General features: G+C 31.2%; 2 protein-coding genes across 2 annotated transcripts in view; one reads left to right on the top strand and one right to left on the bottom strand.

Moving 5' to 3' along the window:
- The first annotated feature begins 17 nt into the window (after window positions 1-17).
- LOC111420641 (putative fatty acyl-CoA reductase CG5065) lies at window positions 18-5,266 on the top strand. Its single transcript, XM_023053672.2, has 7 exons — window positions 18-293; window positions 378-623; window positions 676-821; window positions 4,180-4,482; window positions 4,540-4,779; window positions 4,833-5,087; window positions 5,146-5,266. Exons 1-7 carry the CDS (start codon window positions 78-80, stop codon window positions 5,234-5,236), a joined length of 1,497 nt encoding a protein of 498 aa, XP_022909440.2. The 5' UTR covers window positions 18-77; the 3' UTR covers window positions 5,237-5,266.
- Window positions 5,267-8,672: 3,406 nt separating this feature from the next.
- LOC111420649 (uncharacterized) overlaps window positions 8,673-22,554 on the bottom strand; it is a 50,322-nt gene continuing 36,440 nt past the window's right edge. Inside the window, exons 6-7 of the mRNA XM_023053687.2 lie at window positions 12,029-12,177; window positions 8,673-11,969 (exon numbers count right to left, since the gene is read on the bottom strand). Of these exons, the coding sequence (XP_022909455.1) occupies window positions 10,464-11,969; window positions 12,029-12,177 (1,655 nt within the window). The 3' untranslated portion in view covers window positions 8,673-10,463. The remainder of the gene's footprint in view (window positions 11,970-12,028; window positions 12,178-22,554) is intronic.

The following is a 22,554-nucleotide window of genomic DNA, read 5'->3' as shown; positions in this document are numbered from 1 at the left end:
TTCAAAAGTGAAGTCATTCTTTAAAATCTCGTCGACCAACAAGGTTCATTTCCTAATTAAATTTTAAATAAATCATCATGAATAATTCTCAGCCAGAATTTAGCGCGTCGTCTGTCGCGGATTTTTATACAGGAAGAACAATTTTTGTTACTGGTGGAACGGGATTTATGGGAAAAGTGCTTTTAGAAAAATTAGTTCGATCTTTACCTTGCATAGATACGATTTATATCCTTTTAAGACCCAAAAAAGGTTTAAGTGTTGAAGAAAGAGTTAAAAAATTAGTTAGCAGTTTGGTGAGTACTCCTTTTTATTAATATTATTTACATTTAACCTTCAAAGATTTATTTTTAAAAATACTAAATCACCTTAATTTTAAGCCATTCACCTTGAACAACATTGATCCTTCCCACCTTGAAAAAATCAAACCAATTCGAGGAGACATCACCAAAAATGACTTTGACATGTCGGAAGAAGACAAGAATAAACTCATCGAAGAAGTCTCCATTGTATTCCATTTAGCGGCCGCTATCAGAATGGATTTAAATTTAAAAGATGCAATTATGGCGAATACAAAATCTACGATGCAATTGTATAATTTTTGTATGAAAATTAAAAAATTAATTGTACATCTTTTTTTGTATTTAAAACTTATTATTACAACTTATTATGTTTTAGTCCGTTGTTCATTTATCAACCGCGTATTGCAACGTGGAAATTAGCGAAATGGAAGAAAAAGTATACCCATTAAACTTGGATCCTTACAAAATTATAGACATGGTCGAGTGGATGGATCCTAAATCACTGGCTGCCGTTGAGCAAAGGTAAAAAATTCGGTGGTTTAAAATCTGGGTCAGTGTCAAAGATACGAAAGCGAGAGTAAGGTTTTAAAAATATATCAAAAGAAATTATTGCAATCCATATATTACATTACAACTTGTTTAAATTGTTTCAATTAATTATTATCTTCAAGAAACGTCAAATACAAATTTGGCGATTTATAACATTTTTTAGGACAAGAACCACTCAACCAGGAAATTTCAAATTTGGTATAATTTAACCTCAAAGGTTTTTTTATAACCCCAAAAAATTCTGTTTGTTAATTCCAAATTGTTTCGGAGAAAAAAATTTCTTTAGTTGATCTTCAAAAATTGCCAAATTCAGGCAGGCGATTTATAAAAATTTTATAGAAAGAACCGTTCAAGCTGGAAACTTAAAATTTGGTACAACCTATCCTCAAATGTTCTTTTACAACCTCAGGAAGTTTCATGTCTCAATTCTAAAACGTATTGGAGAAAAAAATGTTTCTTTACTTCATCTTCAAAAAGCGTCAAATTTAGATTGGTAATTTATATAAATTTTTATAAAAAGAACCGTTCAACTTGGAAACTTAAAATTTGGTATAACTTAACCTCAAGTATTCTTTTACAACCTCAGGAAGTTTCATGTCTCAATTCTAAACCGTATTGGAGAAAAAAATTTTTCATTACTTCATCTTTAAAAAAACCTTAAATTTAGATTGGCAATTTGTATAAATGTTTATAAAAAGAACCGTTCAACTTGGAAACTTAAAATTTGGTATAATTTAACCTCAAGTACTCTTTTACAACGTCAGAAAGTTTCATGTCTCAATTCTAAATCGTATTGGAGAAAAAAAAATTCTTTTAAAAAACGTCAAATTTAGGTTGGTAATTTATATAAATTTTTATAAAAAGAACCGTTCAACCTGGAAACTTAAAATTTGGTATAACTTAACCTCAAGTATTCTTTTACAACCTCAGGAAGTTTCATGTCTCAATTCTAAATCGCATTAGAGAAAAAAATTTGTCTTTACTTCATCTTCAAAAAGCGTCAAATTTAGATTGATAATTTATATATTTTTTTTTATAAAAAGAACCGTTCAACTTGGAAACTTAAAATTTGGTATAACTTAACCTCAAGTATTCTTTTACAATCTCAGGAAGTTTCATGTCTCAATTCTAAATCGTATTGGAGAAAAAAAAATTCTTTCAAAAAACGTCAAATTTAGGTTGATAATTTATATAAATTTTTATAAAAAGGACCGTTCAACCTGGAATCTTAAAATTTGGCATAACTTAACCTCAAGTATTCTTTTACAACCTCAGGAAGTTTCATGTCTCAATTCTAAAACGTATTGGAGAAAAAAAATTTTCTTTACTGCATCTTCAAAAAGCGTCAAATTTAGGTTGGTAATTTATATAAATTTTTATAAAAAGAACCGTTCAACTTGGAAACTTAAAATTTGGTATAACTTAACCTCAAGTATTCTTTTACAACCTCAGGAAGTTTCATGTCTCAATTCTAAACCGTATTGGAGAAAAAATTTTTCATTACTTCATCTTTAAAAAAACCTTAAATTTAGATTGGCAATTTGTATAAATGTTTATAAAAAGAACCGTTCAACTTGGAAACTTAAAATTTGGTATAATTTAACCTCAAGTACTCTTTTACAACGTCAGAAAGTTTCATGTCTCAATTCTAAATCGTATTGGAGAAAAAAAAATTCTTTCAAAAAACGTCAAATTTAGGTTGGTAATTTATATAAATTTTTATAAAAAGAACCGTTCAACCTGGAAACTTAAAATTTGGTACAATTTAACCTCAAGTATTCTTTTACAACCTCGGGAAGTTTCATGCCTCAATTCTAAAATGTACTGAAGAAAAAAAAATTCTTTACTTCATCTTCCAAAAACATCAAATTTAGGTTGGTAATTTATACAAAAAGAACCGTTCAACCTGGAAAGTTAAAATTTGATATAACTTAACCTCAAGTATTCTTTTACAACCTCAGGAAGTTTCATGTCTCAATTCTAAATCGTATAGGAGAAAAAAAATTTCTTTACTTCATCTTCAAAAAACGTCAAATTTAGATTGGTAATTTATATAAATTTTTATAAAAAGAACCGTTCAACCTGGAAAGTTAAAATTTGATATAACTTAACCTCAAGTATTCTTTTACAACCTCAGGAAGTTTCATGTCTCAATTCTAAACCGTATTGGAGAAAAAAAATTTTCTTTACTTTATCTTCAAAAAACCTTAAATTTAGATTGGCAATTTATATAAATTTTTATTAAAAAAACCGTTCAACCTGGAAACTTAAAATTTGGTATAACTTAACCACAAGTATTCTTTTACAACCTCAGGAAGTTTCATGTCTCAATTCTAAATCGTATTGGAGAAAAAAAAATTCTTTCAAAAAACGTCAAATTTAGGTTGGTAATTTATATAAATTTTTATAAAAAGAACCGTTCAACCTGGAAACTTAAAATTTGGTACAATTTAACCTCAAGTATTCTTTTACAACCTCGGGAAGTTTCATGCCTCAATTCTAAAATGTACTGAAGAAAAAAAAATTCTTTACTTCATCTTCCAAAAACATCAAATTTAGGTTGGTAATTTGTACAAAAAGAACCGTTCAACCTGGAAAGTTAAAATTTGATATAACTTAACCTCAAGTATTCTTTTACAACCTCAGGAAGTTTCATGTCTCAATTCTAAATCGTATAGGAGAAAAAAAATTTCTTTACTTCATCTTCAAAAAACGTCAAATTTAGATTGGTAATTTATATAAATTTTTATAAAAAGAACCGTTCAACCTGGAAACTGAAAATTTGGTATAACTTAACGTCAAGTATTCTTTTACAACGTCAGAAAGTTTCATGTCTCAATTCTAAATCGTATTGGAGAAAAAAAAATTCTTTCAAAAAACGTCAAATTTAGATTGGTAATTTATATAAATTTTTATAACAAGAACCGTTCAACCTGGAAACTTAAAATTTGGTACAATTTAACCTCAAGTATTCTTTTACAACCCCAAGAAGTTTCATGCCTCAATTCTAAAACGTATTGGAGAAAAAAAATTTCTTTACTTCATCTTCAAAAAACGTCAAATTTAGGTTGGTAATTTATATAAATTTTTATAAAAAGAACCGTTCAACCTGGAAACTGAAAATTTGGTACAATTTAACCTTAAGTATTCTTTTACAACCTCAGGAAGTTTCATGCCTCAATTCTAAAGCGTACTGAAGAAAAAAAAATTCTTTACTTCATCTTCAAAAACCATAAAATTTAAATTGCCAATTTACAAAAGTTAAAAAAGCTTGCAGTTGATTTTTAATAAATAGGATTAAATTAAAACCACATATTTTCTTTTTATTTAGTTTAATTCATCCACATCCAAACACTTACACTTTCACAAAACGCCTTGCCGAAATGATAGCCGATGATATGGGAAATAAACTACCAATTGTAATAACTCGACCATCCATCGTGCTTCCTTCCGTTTTCGAACCAGCCCCAGGTTGGGTTGACAGCTTTTATGGTCCAATTGGCCTCATGGTAGCTGCTGGAAAAGGCGTCTTACGAACGACTCTTTTAGATCCGGATATGTCACCCCAAATTATTCCTGTTGATATAGCAATAAATGGGTTGATTATAAGCGGGTATAGGAGAGCAACTTATCCGTAATTATTTTTTATATCAATCTTAATTCCTTTTAATTAATTCTTTTTATTTTATAGATTCACAAAAACCCCAGTTTATAACGTAACCCAAGGTGATCGATATCAAGTTACTTGGGGTGAAGTTTTTGATTATTATCGTAATTTAGTGAGCGAATATCCCTTTAAAAAAATGCTTTGGTATCCCGCTGGACAACCAACAAAAAATTATTATTTAAATCAAATTTATATGTTATTGTTCCAATTCATTCCGGCATATATCGTTGATTTTCTTTTAATATTGTTTATGCAAAAACCATTGTAAGTATTAATTTATTTAATTCTATTTTTTTTTTATATTTATTTCTTTTTAGTTTGGTGATGATACAAAATAGGATTTATACAGCTTCAAATCTCCTTCAATATTTCACAATAAAAAAGTGGAAATTCTCTAATGGAAAAGCTTTAGAGATGGTTAATCAATTAAGCGAGGCTGATAAAAAGGTGTTTTACACGGATATTGATGTTGATGTTAAAAAATATATGTATAACACGTTCTTTGGGGTTCGAAAATTTTGTGTTAAAGAAGATTTGAGTAATATGGGATATTATAAGTTTCAATTTAAAGCGTAAGTTAAAATGTTTATGGGTTTCCACTTCCTGTAATTGTTTAACTTTTTTTTTTAGATTATACTTTTTAGACGTGGTGACTAAAATACTTTTTTTGTATGGATTCATAAAATTTTTAATTTTTATTTATCAAACTATGAATTTTTAAAGTATTAATAAACTTAAATTCAAGAAAAAAGTTATTTTAATTTAATTTATTTATTTTTAAAAATCGCCAAAATGAAAAGGATTCAAGAAATAAAACTTGTTGAGGTTATAAAGGAACGTTTTAGGATTAATTATACCAACTTTAAAGTTTCTGGGTTGAACAACTTATTTTATATATATTTTTAAAAATCGCCTATTTAATTTGACGTTTGTTAGAAATGAGATAAACGAAAAAAATTATTTTCTCCAAAACGAAAAGGATTCAAGAAATAAAACTTTGTGAGGTTATAAAGGAACGTTTTAGGATTAATTATACCAATTTTAAAGTTTCTGGGTTCAACAACTCATTTTATATATATTTTTAAAAATCGCCGTTTTAATTTGACGTTTGTTGGAAATGAGATTAATAAAAAAATTATTTTCTCCTAATCGAATAGGGTTCAAGAAATAAAACTTTGTGAGGTTATAAAGGAACGTTTTAGGATTAATTATACCAACTTTAAAGTTTCTGGGTTCAACAAATCATGTTATATATATTTTTTAAAATCACTGTTTTAATTTGATGTTTGTTAGAAATAAGATTAACGAAAAAAATTATTTTCTCCAAAACGAATAGGATTCAAGAAATAAAACTTTGTAAGGTTATAGAGGAACGTTTTAGGATTAATTATACCAACTTTAAAGTTTCTGGGTTGAAAAACTTATTTTATATATATTTTTAAAAATCGCTGATTTAATTTAACGTTTGTTGGAAATGAGATTAACAAAAAAAATTATTTTCTCCAAAACGAATAGGATTCAAGAAATAAAACTTTGTGAGGTTATACAGAAACGTTTTAGGATTAATTATACCAACTTTAAAGTTTCTGGGTTCAACAAATCATGTTATATATATTTTTTAAAATCACTGTTTTAATTTGATGTTTGTTAGAAATGAGATTAACGAAAAAAATTTTCTCCAAAACGAATAGGATTCAAGAAATAAAACTTTGTGGGGTTATAAAAAAACGTTTTAGGATTAATTATACCAATTTTAAAGTTTCTGTGTTGAACAACTCATTTTATATATATTTTTTAAAATCGCTGCTTTAATTTGACGTTTGTTAGAAATGAGATTAACGAAAAAAATTATTTTCTCCTAAACGAATAGGATTCAAGAAATAAAACTTTGTGAGGTTATAAAGGAACGTTTTAGGATTAATTATATCAACTTTAAAGTTTCTGGGTTCAACAACTCATTTTATATATATTTTTAAAAATCGCCTATTTAATTTGACGTTTGTTAGAAATGAGATTAACGAAAAAAATTATTTTCTCCATAACGAATAGGATTCAAGAAATAAAACTTTGTGAGGTTATAAAGGAACGTTTTAGGATTAATTATACCAACTTTAAAGTTTCTGGGTTGAAAAACTTATTTTATATATAATTTTAAAAATCACTGTTTTAATTTGACGTTTGTTGGAAATGAGATTAACGAAAAGAATTATTTTCTCCTAATCGAATAGGATTGAAGAAATAAAACTTTGTGAGGTTATAAAGGAACGTTTTAGGATTAATTATACCAACTTTAAAGTTTCTGGGTTGAAAAACTTATTTTATATATATTTTTAAAAATCGCTGTTTTAATTTGATGTTTGTTGGAAATGAGATTAACAAAAAAAATTATTTTCTCCTAAACGAATAGGATTCAAGAAATAAAACTTTGTGAGGTTATAAAGGAACGTTTTAGGATTAATTATACCAACTTTAAAGTTTCTGGGTTCAACAACTCATTTTATATATATTTTTAAAAATCGTCTATTTAATTTGACGTTTGTTGGAAATGAGATTAACGAAAAAAGTTATTTTCTCCAAAACGAATAGGATTCAAGAAATAAAACTTTGTAAGGTTATAAAGGAACGTTTTAGGAATAATTATACCAACTTTAAAGTTTCTGGGTTAAAAAACTTTTTTTATATATATTTTTAAAAATCGCCTATTTAATTTGACGTTTGTTGGAAATGAGATTAACAAAAAAAATTTTCTCCTAATCGAATAGGATTCAAGAAATAAAACTTTGTGGGGTTATAAAGGAACGTTTTAGGATTAATTATACCAACTTTAAAGTTTCTGGGTTGAAAAACTTATTTTATATATATTTTTAAAAATCGCTGATTTGATTTGACATTTGTTGGAAATGAGATTAACAAAAAAAATTATTTTCTCCTAAACGAATAGGATTCAAGAAATAAAACTTTGTGAGATTATAAAGGAACGTTTTAGGATTAGTTATACCAACTTTAAAGTTTCTGGGTTCAACAACCCATTTTATATATATTTTTTAAAATCGCTGTTTTAATTTGACGTTTGTTGGAAATGAGATTAACAAAAAACACATTTTCTCTAAAACGAATAGGATTCAATAAATAAAACATTGTGAGGTTATAAAAGAACATTTTAGGGTTCATTATGCCAACTTTAAAGTTTCTGGGTTCAACAACTTATTTTATATATATTTTTTAAAATCGCCTATTTAATTTGACGTTTGTTAACGAAAAAAATTATTTTCTCCAAAACGAATAGGATTCAAGAAATAAAACTTTGTGAGGTTATAAAGGAACGTTTTAGGATTAATTACACAAAATTTAAAGTTTCTAGGTTGAAAAACTTATTTTATATATATTTTTAAAAATCGACGATTTAATTTAACATTTGTTGGAAATGAGATTAACGAAAAAAAATATTTTCTCCTAAACAAATAGGATTCAAGAAATAAAACTTTGTGAGGTTATAAAGGAACGTTTTAGGATTAATTATACCAACTTTAAAGTTTCTGGGTTCAACAACTCATTTTATATATATTTTTAAAAATCGCCTATTTAATTTGACGTTTGTTAGAAATGAGATTAACGAAAAAAATTATTTTCTCCAAAACGAATAGGATTCAAGAAATAAAACTTTGTGAGGTTATAAAGAAATGTTTTAGGATTAATTATACCAACTTTAAAGTTTCTGGGTTCAACAACTCATTTTATATATATTTTTAAAAATCGCCTATTTAATTTGACGTTTGTTAGAAATAACATTAACGAAAAAAATTATTTTCTCCAAAACGAATAGGATTCAAGAAACAAAACTTTGTGGGGTTATAAAGGAACGTTTTAGGATTAATTATACCAACTTTAAAGTTTCTGGGTTCAACAACTTATTTTATATATATTTTTAAAAATCGCCTATTTAATTTGACGTTTGTTGGAAATGAGATTAACAAAAAAAATTTTCTCCTAATCGAATAGGATTCAAGAAATAAAACTTTGTGAGATTATAAAGGAACGTTTTAGGATTAATTATACCAACTTTAAAGTTTCTGGGTTAAAAAACTTATTTTATACACATTTTTAAAAATCGCTATTTTAATTTGACGTTTGTTGGAAATGAGATTAACGAAAAGAAATATTTTCTTTAATATTTATTTATTAATTACATAATATTAGCACAATCATTGGTTAATATTTACACAATATATGTAATAATAATTAAAAGTAAACTTTAAGTACCTAATAAAATCGTTAATTTATTTATTTCATACAAAGAAATTGAAAATGGAAATTGTAGAGAAAAAATTGAGCAATTTGTGCGTTCCATCGCATAATTAATTCAAAAATCAACAAAATTTTTTATTTAATAAAATGAAAAAAGTCTTTTAATGTTAAAAATAACCATCATTAAATTATTTAAAGTCTTTAGGAGGACGGGAAGCAGGACGGTGCATAGCTCTTAAAGTGTTTTTGCCACGTGTGCCGCTTAAGAATCAACATTTACCACTAACAGTAGCTCAAAAAGTCTATTTTTGTATCTAAAGTAATTAGGTTATTACATCTAGTAATATTTTTTTAAGATTCTTTTTAAGGAAAGTTTTGATTCATAAAATGTTTCAAATCTTAATTAAAAAATGAGAAATATGACTAAATTTTTGTGAAGGGAACCTTGAAACGTAATCTAAAAAATTCATTATAAATCTGTAATGATGAAATGTCAGTGTTAAAAAAAAACTTTCCTTTCAAAAATTCTTTTCAAACTAAAACTACCCATCTATTAATAAATATGATGGTTCTAACGCCTTTTATTATCAACACTAATAATAAATATTAAAATAAAAGGAGCGTTTTTCTGTTAACAATAAAGAATAATCCCACAAGTTTTATTAATATTAATATGGTGTCTTATCTTTGCAATTATTTCACAAATAAAATCGAACTTAATACATGTCTGATCTTCATCATACGTACAAAATGTCTCCAATTATGCCCAAACTTATGTTAAAGCCTAAAATCTCCTGCTATCTCATATCTTGTGTTATTGTTTGCATTACAGTCATAATCTGTCTAATCCCTAAGTTCCTATTTTGTTGTTTATTTTTAGTTCAAGATCTGTCGCGTCATTGGTATTACCATATATATTCTGTCATATCCATATTGATATTCAGTCCCCACTTCCGATATTCTATGAGTTTCCACTAAGTGCTACAACAATTTGGTTATTAACAAAGTAAAGGGATGTCAGGTTTTGATCTTCCAACTCTACACCCATTTTTGAGGCTTGGAGTGCTTCTGGATATATATTTTAAATATAAAATATAAAATTTGGAGAAATACAATTTTATCTTAAATACTCATTAAATAATTGCAGATTCTATAAAATAAACTTGTGCGGTTAATCAAGATAATTAAATCTCTTTATTGTTATTAGAAAACACTGAAATAAACGAAACATTCTCTATTTAACATTATGTTATCCTAATGATTTTTATTTTACTCATTATTCATTAATCTAGCTGATCTAGAATATTCTATATAGGTATAAAATCAATGTTGAAACTACAACTACAATAACTAACAATACCATTTTCGGTTCCTTTTTCTTTAACTGTTACCTAAATGTTGGTACTTTATGTTTGGTACTCGCGTGTGACCCCTCTTTAAATCCAGTTTCATTGTAATTGACGAAAAATGTTTTTCAAAAATCTCATTTTTCTTTTAAATCAAAAAATTTCGTTGCAATTTTTTTTTGTTTTTCAATCATTTTCATCTCATATTTCAATTTTTGGCACCTGTATTTTTTTAATCATGTTTTATTTAGTAAAAAACTCACATAAACGGTAAAAATGATTATTTATTTTTTTTGTTACTATTTTTTTGTGGTATTATTTTATTTCGAAACATTTTTTTTTAATTTAATCCGCATTTCAACCGAGCATTCTACTGAAAAAATAGGGATAAAAAGTTTTCCGTTGATTTCTCGTCAATTGCCGTTGTCGATTTGGTCTTGGTTGAACTTCCGGTGTATCTTTCGGTTCACCAGTACCCTCAAAATTTGCGATATCATCTTGAAAATCAACATCTGGTTTATCTGAGGATGTTTCATCGAATTGTTTAGGAGAAATTTTAAATGAGCCATTATTATTGTTGGTTTTGTTGAGTTCATCTATAATTAATTCTAAATCTTTCGAAATTATTGTGCTTGAAATTAATGGGGGTTGAGTTGTTGAGATCATATCATCAATACTAACTGTATATTTTGAACGATCTTCATCATCATCATCATTAATTTCATCTTTGTTTTCTTCATTTCCCTTATTATCTTTTTTATTATTTTCGTTAATTATTTGTGGTTTAATCGTTGAAATTTCTTTAATCGGGTTTTCTCCTTTCATTTCTTCCTTAAAATCTTCTGAATCACCTTGAGGTGTTGATGTAATCTCCTTTTTAATTAATTCTTTTTTTACATCCATACTTTTTTTAAATTTTTTCGCCCCAGTTTTTGTAGTTACATAAATAATCGGATTACTTTCATTTTTTTCGCCGTTTTTATGTAGTTTTACTTCGACCGTTTTATGTTGGACTTCTTCGGTTTCTTTTTCGATCAATTTATTATCAATATCAAGATCAATCTCGTCGTTATCATCGAAATCTTCTATAATCGGTAATTGTTTTCGATGGGTTCTATTTAATTTCATCATCGGACTCCCGGGAAGTGGAGGAATCATTTCCACTTCTTTATTGAGCGTTTTATCATCACTTTGTTGAAGGTCGTTTAAATTTTTTCCGTACAATTTCTTTAAGAGTTTTGATGATTGTGATTCTTTTTGAATCGATTGTGAAGTTGATACAACTTCAATTGGAGTTTCTGAAAATTCTTTTGAAACTTTTTTAAATGTTTCTTTAATCATTTCTTGATTTATTACACCCTCTTTTTTGACACTTTCTTCGGTACCAGTTTCGTTTAGCTCGATTATATCATAATTAGTTCCATTTTCTATAATCCCAAAGAGTTGCCCTTGATTTATTACACTTGGAAAATCGCTCGTTTCAAAATCAACACTGCTACTTTCAAAATTTTCAATTGATGAAGTATCTTCCGGTTTAAACGTGGTTGACTCCTCCATTATTTCCCTTGAAGGTGTTTCTGAATTGGACGTTTTCGGAGAGAAATTAGTTGAAACCCCCACAGTTAAAGAAGTTGGTTGATAAAAACTTGTACTTATTTCAAAAACTCCACTTTCTGTGGGTTTTTGGGTCGCCTCCGTATCTCTTCTATGCCTCGTTGATGAAGAATACTCATAAACAGTATTGGTAAATTCATCGTTTTCGGTAATCGGAGAATGTTGAGTTGTTGCAGGTAATTTAGTTGATTTATCATCAAAATCATCCGTTATAGTGCAAGCTAATTGCTTTATCATTTGATCCCGGTTCTAAAAAAAAAACAAATTAAAAACCCACTTCTTTCTCATATTAAAATTAATCAACTTACAGCATTTCCTTTACACGCAATCCTTTTCGTCCCATCTAACCCACAATCGGAAGTCAATTCAAGAGCTGATTGTTCTGGGTTGTAAAGAACCGTTAAAGATGGTAACTCGGTTAAGAGACAGCCTTTTGGTCCTGTAGCCCAAGTTGGAACTACAAATAAAAATAATTGAAAAGAAAATGATATTATTAACCAAAAAACAGTTTTATGACAGGGTTAAAACATCCCTAGGATACTTAAACATGTAAAAAAATGATTTGGTTGCGAATTGAAAGAATTTCAAAGATACTAAAAAGTAGAAAAAGCTTATTGGTGTGTGTCAAAATAATAATAATAATCATTTATAATTAAATGATTTTCAAAATAATTTTATAATTAATCCTAAGTAATTAAATTGACTAACAAAATATAATAAAAAAGAGAATTGAAAGCAAAAGAGTACTTTCCATCGCATTCAGGGACATAACAAACATCGTGCAGATTTATTATTAAGGCGATTTCGATGTTTTCTTATAGTTAATGCAGTGCGATAGGCACAACGCCAACTCTAGCAATGGAGGTTCTGCTTGGCCTATCTCCTCTGCATTTGCATATAGAGAAAGTGGCTAGAACAACCATTCACAGATTTAAGCAATATGCTCAAAACTGTTCCAACATGTCCTACCAATGGGCTGCGGAAGACATTATAAGCACTGATACTGTGCTATCAATGCCGTGAGATTTGGCGGTATCACTATCAGTGATTAATGCTCGATACCAGACTGTACTAGTCATGGATCGAAAATGAAAATTCTCTGGTTCGGTCAGACATTTGCTTGTACACAGATGGTTCAAAAACGCCTGAAGGGGTAAGAGCAGGAGTATACTGCCAGACACCTCGAATTAAGCAAGCCTACAGCCTGGGTACGTACTGTACTGTATTCCAGGCGGAAGTATTTGCTATTGACATGGGTGCTAAAATCCTTCTTGAAAGAGGGGTGAAGAACATGACAGTACGAATTTTCTCAGACAGTCAAGCCGCTTTCCAAGCGCTGCAAGCCGTGAAAACGGTGTCGGCTCTGGTTAATGATTGTAAGAGAACATTAAACACATTGAGTTGTGATAACAGAGTCTCTCTGATCTGGGTCCCGGGTCACTCTGGGGTTGCTGGCAATGAAGCGGCAGATAAGCTAGCACGAGATGGCAGCGCTGAAGAGTTTGTGGGGCCGGAACCAGCAGTTAGTGTATCATTTCAACTTTCTGAATTGATTAATACTCTGGAGGTGTTTGGACTGCAGCGGCTAATTAAAGAGCCAACACGAGTCACCCCGAAAACTGCCACTTTGCTTGATGTTATTCTGTTCTCTAACGATGAATTAGTGTCTGATAGTGGGGTGTTGGATAATGATCTGTCGGATCATTCTCTGGTCTTTGTTGAGCTACATACACCACAGGAGAGGGTTGTACCCCTTTTCAAGACATATCGGAACTACGTTGGTTTTAGCGAGTTAATGTTTTATAAGCACTTACAATCATTGCCCTGGCGAATTCTATACGAGATACAGACTATACATGAAAAAGTTAGATTTCTAACTGAAAATATACTAGTGCTATTGGATCTGCACGCGCCGCTAAAGAAAGCTCGAATTACTAAGCCAGGGGCCCCCTGGATATCTGCTGAACTAAGAGCAGCAATGCAAAATCGAGATAAACTGCTTCAATCTTTTAAGCGCTCACGAGACCCCGCGCATTGGCAGCTATATAAAACGGCGTGTAACTTGGTTACAAATATGCATCGCAATTGTAAACAAAAATATTTACAAAATTTTTTGGATTTGGGTAACGGTGCTAAGACCTGGCATACTTTGAAATCCACGGATTTTTTTTAAGTCCAAACATAGATCGCTTCCTAACCACTTTCAAGATGCTTCTATTATTAACGATTTCTTTATTGATTCGCTTCCCAGCACTAATACCACCATTGATAATAATATGTATTCCAACTTAAATGAACGTGTTGTAATCCCTCTCAGATTTTCTACAGTATCTGAAAGCGATGTTCTGAAGATTTTGAAATCAATTAAATCTAATGCAATTGGTACCGATGGAGTATCGGTTAAAACATTAGAATACTGTATGCCATTTCTACTGCCTTATGTCACACATCTTGTTAATTTTTGTATTCAAAATAGTGTATTTCCTTCTTTGTGGAAAGTAGCAGTCGTGCGCCCGATTTCAAAAGTTGCTAATCCGATCCTCGTTTCTGACCTTCGTCCAATAAGTATACTAACGGCAATGTCAAAAATCATGGAAAAAATTATTAATGGTCAACTGCAGCATCACCTGGAAATTAATAACATCCTTCCTTCGGTTCAGTCTGGATTTAGACATGGTCACAGTTGTACGACTGCTTTAACGTGTGTAATCGATGACATAATGGGTGCAACAGATAGAGGGTACATGACTATACTTGTTCCATTGGATTACACGAAGGCATTTGATACAGTAAATCACAACCTCTTACTAACTATTTTAAAGCACTATGGGCTGGAAGATTCAGCAGTTGCATTCTTTGAGAATTTCTTAAGTGGTCGTCAACAATACGTGCAGCTGTCTAACCATCAATCTAATGTACGCCTTCTTGGGTCGGGTGTGGCGCAGGGTTCTGTGCTTAAGTAATATTTTTAAGTACTGCAAAGTTCATTTTTACGCAGACGATACTCAGGTGTATATATCATATAAACCTCAAGAACAACAACATTATCTGAATTTATTGAATATAGAATTGTCGGATCTGGTGTCTGCCGCCAACCATCACAGTTTAGTAATCAATCCGAATAAATCAAAAGTTATGATATTTGGCCGAAAAATGGATATTTTGCGTTATGGTGGAGATGTCAGGGTAACGGTCAACGGATCAACGCTCCCCATTGTATCTGAAGCACGTAATTGGGTTGGTGATGGATTCGGATTTGAGATTCCGGAGTCACGTGACAAGTGTGCTTCAGGGTGCGTTTGGTAAACTAAAAGCTCTGTACCCCTCTCGCCATCTTCTCACTGTCAACACTAAGACTCTACTTTGTAATGCGCCGATTTTATCAAAATTTAATTTTGGAGATGTGGTGTATGGGCCGTCTTTACTTAGGGTCGATGAGCAGCGCATACAGAGGGTTCAGAACGCCTGTCTGCGATTTATTTTCGGGATTAGGAAGTATGACAGAATTTCACATAAGTTGACAGAGGTAAAATGGCTTAATATGGTCCGTAGGAGGCAGCTGCATTGTTGTGTGTTTTATTACAACATAATTCAGAGAGAAAAGCCTCAATATTTATGCCAAAAAATTCAATATCGCACTGACATTCATAACTTGAATTTGAGATTCAGGGGGGCTCTGTCACCTCCTAACCACAATACGGAATTATTTAAACGGAGCTTCAGTTATCAGATTGTAAAGATGTACAATGATTTACCCACTGAAACGAAACTGCTAGCAAGCGTCTCCTCATTTAAAAAGCGAGTGTTTGGTTGCTTACTTGATCAACAGACGGCCATCCTAACTATTTAAATGTAAGGCGAAGGTGGCATTTATTAAGTATTAGTTTTCTTTTTTTTTACATTTTTTTTTTCCGTTTCTGTCTGTACTGGCAGAGGTATTTCTTTAATAATTTTCTTTATATATCTAGTTTGTTCGCTTGTTGCTGAACGTTTTGGAATTTTTTGAATATTATTATAATGGAATTTAAGGTTAAGTTGAGCAGTGTCTCGGCACTGAACTTCGCCATTTCGTACTATTATAATTTACTAGTGAATTTAGTATTTTATTTTATTTGTTTTGTATAGAATATTTAATTTGTTAATTTGATGTTGGTACGAATAAAGACATTATTATTATTTGCGATGGCCAAATATAGGATTGGACTGTGGGCTGAAGAGAGACTTCGCCTACTGTGGACCAGTTTTCCTGGAATGAGACATGCTAAGGTGTTTATTAACATCGCCACTGTCAAACCCGGGAATATTTTAGGACTTGTCCGTAGTAGCATAAAAGTTCTAATGGGTGCTTTTACTGGGCACTGCCGATTAAAAGCACACCTCAACTTGTTGGGTTTAGCCGACTATGTTGAATGCCGACTATGTGCGGAGGAAGCAGAGACGGTTGAGCATGTTTTATGCCACTGCCTTGCCGTTAACCGTATCAGATTCTCGATTTTTGGGTCGCAGTTTATCTCTTCAAAAGATCTGAATGACCTTTCGCCGAGCATGGTATTAATGTTCGTTAAGAGCATTGGACTGCACGGTGAAATTTGATAATATCGGGGTACAATAGATCCTTAGGGTCGCGGTGCAAGGTTGGTTGGTCCGCCTACCCGATATATATTCTATGTAATGTAATGTATAGTTAATGCAGCACATGATAATAATCTTTCCACCGGGACTGAAGTAGCCGGTATGCTTAAGAGATTTCGTGCCATTAAACTTAAAATAGGAAATTCAGAAGCATGCATTTTCCACCAGTGTCGTATATCTGTGTCTTTATTACACCGAGCCATAGAATAATATTTTTGAAGCTCCTGCATCCATTCTACTTCGGAAGGCGTAGGATTTACTGCATACAAAATCCAATGCCGTTACTTTCGAACATTGGCCTTCTGATTGATGGAAATAGGCTTTGTATACATCTTCAAATTTCTGAACCCAAGTCTCTTTTAATTCTTGGCTCCATCTTATCATATCAAAAACTTCTATCTTATGTTGCGAATCGAGAATTTAAACTGCAGCATAAATCTAATTAGTTTTACGATAATGCTTTAATATTTTGTCTCTCGCAGCCTGAAAACTAACAATAAGCTGCTCTTCGACAGCGTGCAAATATTTTGCTCTCAATATTATCCATTAGTATATTGATACATACAACCACCATAGGTAATTTGACATACTTCCATTCTCCGAGTTTCTTGGAAAGTATTTGAAAGTGGACTAGTAATTTATGCACTTCTTCTAGCAGTATCTATTCTTTGCCCTCAAGAGCATATGGTTTTAAATCAACAACATTTTGACACAATGCACCAAGTCTATGTCTACCTTCAAGAGGTACTTTCAACATATCATTACTGGAATTCCAGCGTGTAGATACGCAAATATTTACAGAAATTTTGCAGAAATACTTATCTGCGAGACTCTAGTACGAGACGCAAGACCAACTGCAAATTTGACATTTTGCACCTACTCAGCAAGCCATAGGTATTCAATATGATCATTGGAAAGTGCTTTTAATACATTTATTTGAATACCTTTCCGTACGAAGAAAGTCACACCACATCCCCTGGATGATCTATCCTGGCGCCATAATTTATGGGAATCCAAAGCAAACAAAGAATCCGACTACCAGATGATAACCACGTTTCTGATAGTGCAACAATATCAGCGTTAAAGACTACTGAGGGGACAAAGCATCAAAGTGAGGCTGCAATGATCCCACATTTAAATGACCAACCGTACCCGATATGATTCTAAAATGAGACAATTATAATCTATTTGCGATTAGCTTTTGTTTTCGGTGCGCAAGCACCTTAAAAGATGATGGGTTCGCTAAAGCAACCCCAGAAGAAAAAGCTCAGCTATACAAATATCTTCAATAAACGATGAATTGTATAATATGTCTCCCGCTGAGTACCGCTTATTGCCAAAGTTAACGCCCTTCTGCACAAGCTCATATCTAGTCTTAAGTATGATATTCTCTGCACGATCTTCCGGGGTTAGGTCTCTATCCAAAACTATTCTGTCTGTATTACCCCTGAGTTTGTACGCGGTCTTAAGAACTTCATTCCGAAAAGGTAACGATGAGAATTTTACAACGATTGGTTTGTCTTTCGCCCTATCTATTCTGTGAGCCTGTATAATGTCTTTATCAGCAATGTCTACTTCCAACGTATCACGACAAATCGCTTTTTCTAAACCGGCTCGATTTTCAGTAGAATCGGGAACATTAAAGAAGATTAAATTATTTTCCCTAGCATTCAAAGGAGGGAAACAGCATTCCCCTCCTTTAGATTTGTAACTTCCTGCTGAAGTTCTGCTATTTCGCTTGTTTTTGTTTTAATTATATTTAACTCAGACCAAAACGTCCTGAACGGTTGCTGACTTTTTATTAAGAATGGATTCTAATTGCTTGCTCATAATTAGCAGACTGGTTCAGTAAACAGTTAAATAATTAGCAAACCCAAAAGACAAGGCCAATGATAAAGAGACAAGGATACAATCTTCACACCACCGGTGTAATTCGGGGTGACTAAATATTAAAAAAAAACAACACGAATAGGATAAGAATGGGCAACGCAGAGGTATATCGTGTACTCTCAAATAAATTACTCAAAAACTTATATAAACATACCATTTGAGTCCTAATCTAGTAGTCAATAGAGACACTAGAGAAAATTAGCTTATAAACTATAAACAATTAATTCACAATATTACTACTAGAAAAGGTTGTTAAACTAAACTAAAACGTGAGCTCTTGAGAAAGAAAGAAGCCTTTTTTTGAATGATACTAATTGATTGGTAACTCCTTGAAATCCCATTATTAGTCAAAAATTAATTAATATCATTAAAAGGGGCGTTTTCCAGAAAATTTAAAGTCTTTGGAGTATAAAAAAACCTGATTGGTGTGTGTCAAAATGATTCAAATCGATTAAAAACATCAATAGAATACTTAACGAGAAATGAATAAGAAAGAAAAATAATTTTGCTGAGTTTTGAAGGAATTTCAAAGATATCAAAATATAGAAAAAGGTTATTGGTGTATGTCAAAATGATTTTATTCGATTAAAAACATCCCAATGGTATATATAAAGAACGAAAGAATTAAAAAAATTAATTTTGCACTACAAAAATAATTCATAAACCATATCGATTTGCATATTATTGAATCGAAATGTTCGCTTCGTTCACTCTTATGTGATTTTGAAAATAGTTCACGATATGAAGAGGTCTGTTATCGCAACATAACGTCTGTATTGCGCTCGTCTACGCTTGAGTCGTCGCTTTCACTCCTTACCAATAGGTGGATACATGACCTGTAACCAATAGCACTTCCGCAATGCACTTTAACGTTCGCATTGTTATTCACCAAAAATTTTTTTTAACAATCCTAAGAATAATCTTGCATAAATCGTATTTGTGTGATACAAAAAATAATAAACAATACTTTTAAAGCTTTTAGCTTGGTGATTTTTTAATTAAATTTAATGCTCAAAGCTAAAACATAAATTCTACTCTTGCATTAATGTCCAAGGACCTTTCCAACTAGCAAATTCTATTTAAAACCATTCCCTCTGAAAACCCGGACTAATGCAAGTCGACGAAATTTATCGCTTTACAGATTATCAAGTTGCAACTAAAAGGAAATTTAAAAATACTTTTAAAATTCAAAATAGTTTCGATTTAAGTTTGTGTTATTAGAGTGCGGGACATTATTATACATTATGTATTAAAAACTAAATATCTCTGTGTCCCAACCACACAGAGATATATTTATATACCCTGCTCAAAAAAATTAGGGGAACACTTTTCGAAATTTGTAACTTTTTAAATAATAGTTCTAGACAAATCAAATTTGGTTTACTTCAACGGCATATATTTAACTAAAGAAAATTACAAAAACAATGTCACAACTCTTAGTTACTTCTAAGTTACACTTAAAAATGTAAATTAATAACGCAAAACAAAGTGGAAAATTGTCAAGTATGCTTTGAATTCGCGAATGAAAGCCTACTAAAGATGACAAATGAATTTAGTTGTCAATTTTCGTTGATTAGAAGCGTCATCGTATCAAATCGATAATGGTTTATGGATTATTTTTGTAGTGAAAATTAATTTTTTAATTCTTTCGTTCTTTATATATACCATTGGGATGTTTTTAATCGAATAAAATCATTTTGACACACACCAATAACCTTTTTCTATATTTTGGTATCTTTGAAACTTCTTCAAAGCTCATCAAAATCATTTTTCTTTCTTATTCATCCTCGTTAAGTATTTTATCGATGCTTTTATTCGATTTGAATCATTTTGACACACACCAATTTGGTTTTCTCATACTTCAAAGACTTTAAATTTTCTGGAAAACGCCCCTTTCAATGATATTAATTAATTTTTGACTAATAATGGCATTTCAAGGAGTTAGTATCATTTTGACACGCAGCAATAAGGTTTTTCTACTTTTTAGTATCTTTGAAAATCTTTCAATACGCAATCAAATCAATTTTTTATATGTTTAAATATCCTAGGGATGTTTTAATCTTGTTATAAAACTGTTTTTTTTAGTGAAGTGCAAGTTGCTCGTGCTATCGCTCTTATTCAGCATGGCCACTCTGTTTGACATGTTAGCAGGGATCTTCGAGTTTCCCGTTCTGTTATTTGGCGTTTATGGAATCGGTTTCAGGAGACTGGCCAACATGTTAGAAGAGATGAACAAGGTCGAAATCGAAAAACTACTCAAAATCAAGACCGATTTCCTGTCTACGTACGCGTACTACCACATCACGAGACCTCCTAAATGACCTAAGACGAGCACATGGAATAGAAATTTCTGATCAAACTGTTAGAAACAAATTAAAAGAAGCTAATTTGAAATCTAGAAGATTTGTCCGCGCACCACGCCTTATGCAGCAGCACGAATGAATTTGTAGAATGATCTGTTATAATTTGGGCTGGAATCACTATAGACGACAGAACTGATTTTGTTGTTGTTCATGGTAGACTAAATGGCATGAATTACATCGAAAACCTCTTGGAGGACCATGTGGTGCCTGCTTCATATGGGGTCGGTTAAAATTTTATCCTAATACAGGACAATGCAAAGCCACCTACCGCCAGTATCACCAAAAACTTTTTGCAAGAACGTGGAATTCAGGTCATGGAATGGCCGGCGTTAAGTCCTGACCTGAATCCTATTGATCACGTCCTATTCAATTGAAATAGCAAAATAGCAGTAGGTAACCATGGCAACCAACAGTTTCAGATATCAAAAATTAATCATTGTCTTACTAAGGTATCTGAAATAACTGGTTGTCATGGTTACCTGCTATTTTGTATCCCAAAATTCGAGTGTTCTCGGTTTTTTTGAATAAATGTCTGCTGGAGCAGATTTTTCTGGAAAAATTCGAATAACTCGAGAACGGCCGAATCAAATTACAAAAAGTAGTGTTATTTATAAACCATGAAAACAGACAAATCCAAATATGTAAAAATATACAGGTGTTCCATTTAAAAAAATAAAGTAGGTGGCGACTTCCGGTGTAACCGGAAGTGCTGGAATTCTGAAAATATTTTAGTCGAAGAGAACGCAATTGATAATACTTAAGTCTGAAATCTCAAATTTTTATTTTGGCCAGAACCCCAGAAACGTCTAATGACCGGTGAAACACCCTGTATAAATATATCTCTGTGTGGGTAGGACACAGGGATATTTATTTTTTAATACATAATGTATAATACAATGTATTTTTGTTTGCTGATCGAATAGTTGGATAACTCAATTGTTGATTTATTATTTTTCTTTTTAGGTCTGCATTTTGCTGTATTTTTAGGAAGATAAATACGTTTCAGATTTCAGATTTTTCCCTAGTTAAAACGTAAAACACACCTAGAACAATTTGAATCAGCAAAGTTTGAGTTATTTTAGATCGTTATGTGTTTTTTAGTTGTTATTGTGTAATTTAAAACCTTTGACGCAAGAATTACTAACTGACACTTCCAAAAACTTTAATTTTCAAAGAGTATTCTTTATAGAGTTGTTCTAGTGAAAATAATAGCTGTTCAGGATTGCTTTAGGTATAATAAGTATACAGTGTGTCCGTAAAGTAACGAATATAGGCGATAATAATTATAAACGGTTTATGGAAAAATCCCTGAAACGGGTCTAAAGATTTAAATTTTTTGCAATTGTTTGGTGTAGATTTTAAATTTCTTCCGCCATTTTTAAGCGAGTTATGACGTCATCGGTATTTTTTTCAAATGGCAATCCCACATTTTTATTACGAAATATGAAAGAACTTAGATTGCTTACATAAGAAAATTTTCGAGAAAAATTCCTTTAAAGTTTAACTACTTCAGATTTGTCGACATGATGAAAATAGCAGTAGCCATGAGTAACTATGGTAACCAATTATTTTAAACAATTTCCTAAGTGTCAAAAACTGATTTAGTCAAGGACAGTAGAATCTAACAGGACTGCTACATGCATTGTATTTTTGTAGCTCACTATGGGTTGGTTGCCCGCACACTACGTCACACTATTTGCCACGCCCTGTTAACTGTCATTGACTACTATGCGTTTGCTGTGTGTTTTTAGAGATTTAGAGGTTACATGATAGACATTACTACGTCTAAAAAAATAAAACTTCAAAAATAATATGAATATGTCTACGATATAACCTCAAAAAATACACAGCAAACGCATAGAGCTGGGCGTGGCAAATGGTATGACGTAGTTAGCGGGCACGTTGTCACAACAATGAATGTAGCAGTCCTGTTAGATTCTACTGTCCTT

Source organism: Onthophagus taurus, chromosome 6, assembly GCF_036711975.1.
Source record: "Onthophagus taurus isolate NC chromosome 6, IU_Otau_3.0, whole genome shotgun sequence".
Classification (NCBI taxonomy): domain Eukaryota; kingdom Metazoa; phylum Arthropoda; class Insecta; order Coleoptera; family Scarabaeidae; genus Onthophagus; species Onthophagus taurus.
This window is presented reverse-complemented; position numbering and strand designations above follow the sequence as displayed.

Coding starts and splice junctions, on each gene's coding strand:
- LOC111420641 (XM_023053672.2), top strand. CDS start 78: ATGAATAATTCTCAGCCAGAATTTAGCGCGTCGTCTGTCGCGGATTTT. Junction 822..4,179: donor CTGGCTGCCGTTGAGCAAAG/GTAAAAAATTCG, acceptor CTTTTTATTTAG/TTTAATTCATCCACATCCAA. Junction 4,780..4,832: donor TTGTTTATGCAAAAACCATT/GTAAGTATTAAT, acceptor ATTTCTTTTTAG/TTTGGTGATGATACAAAATA.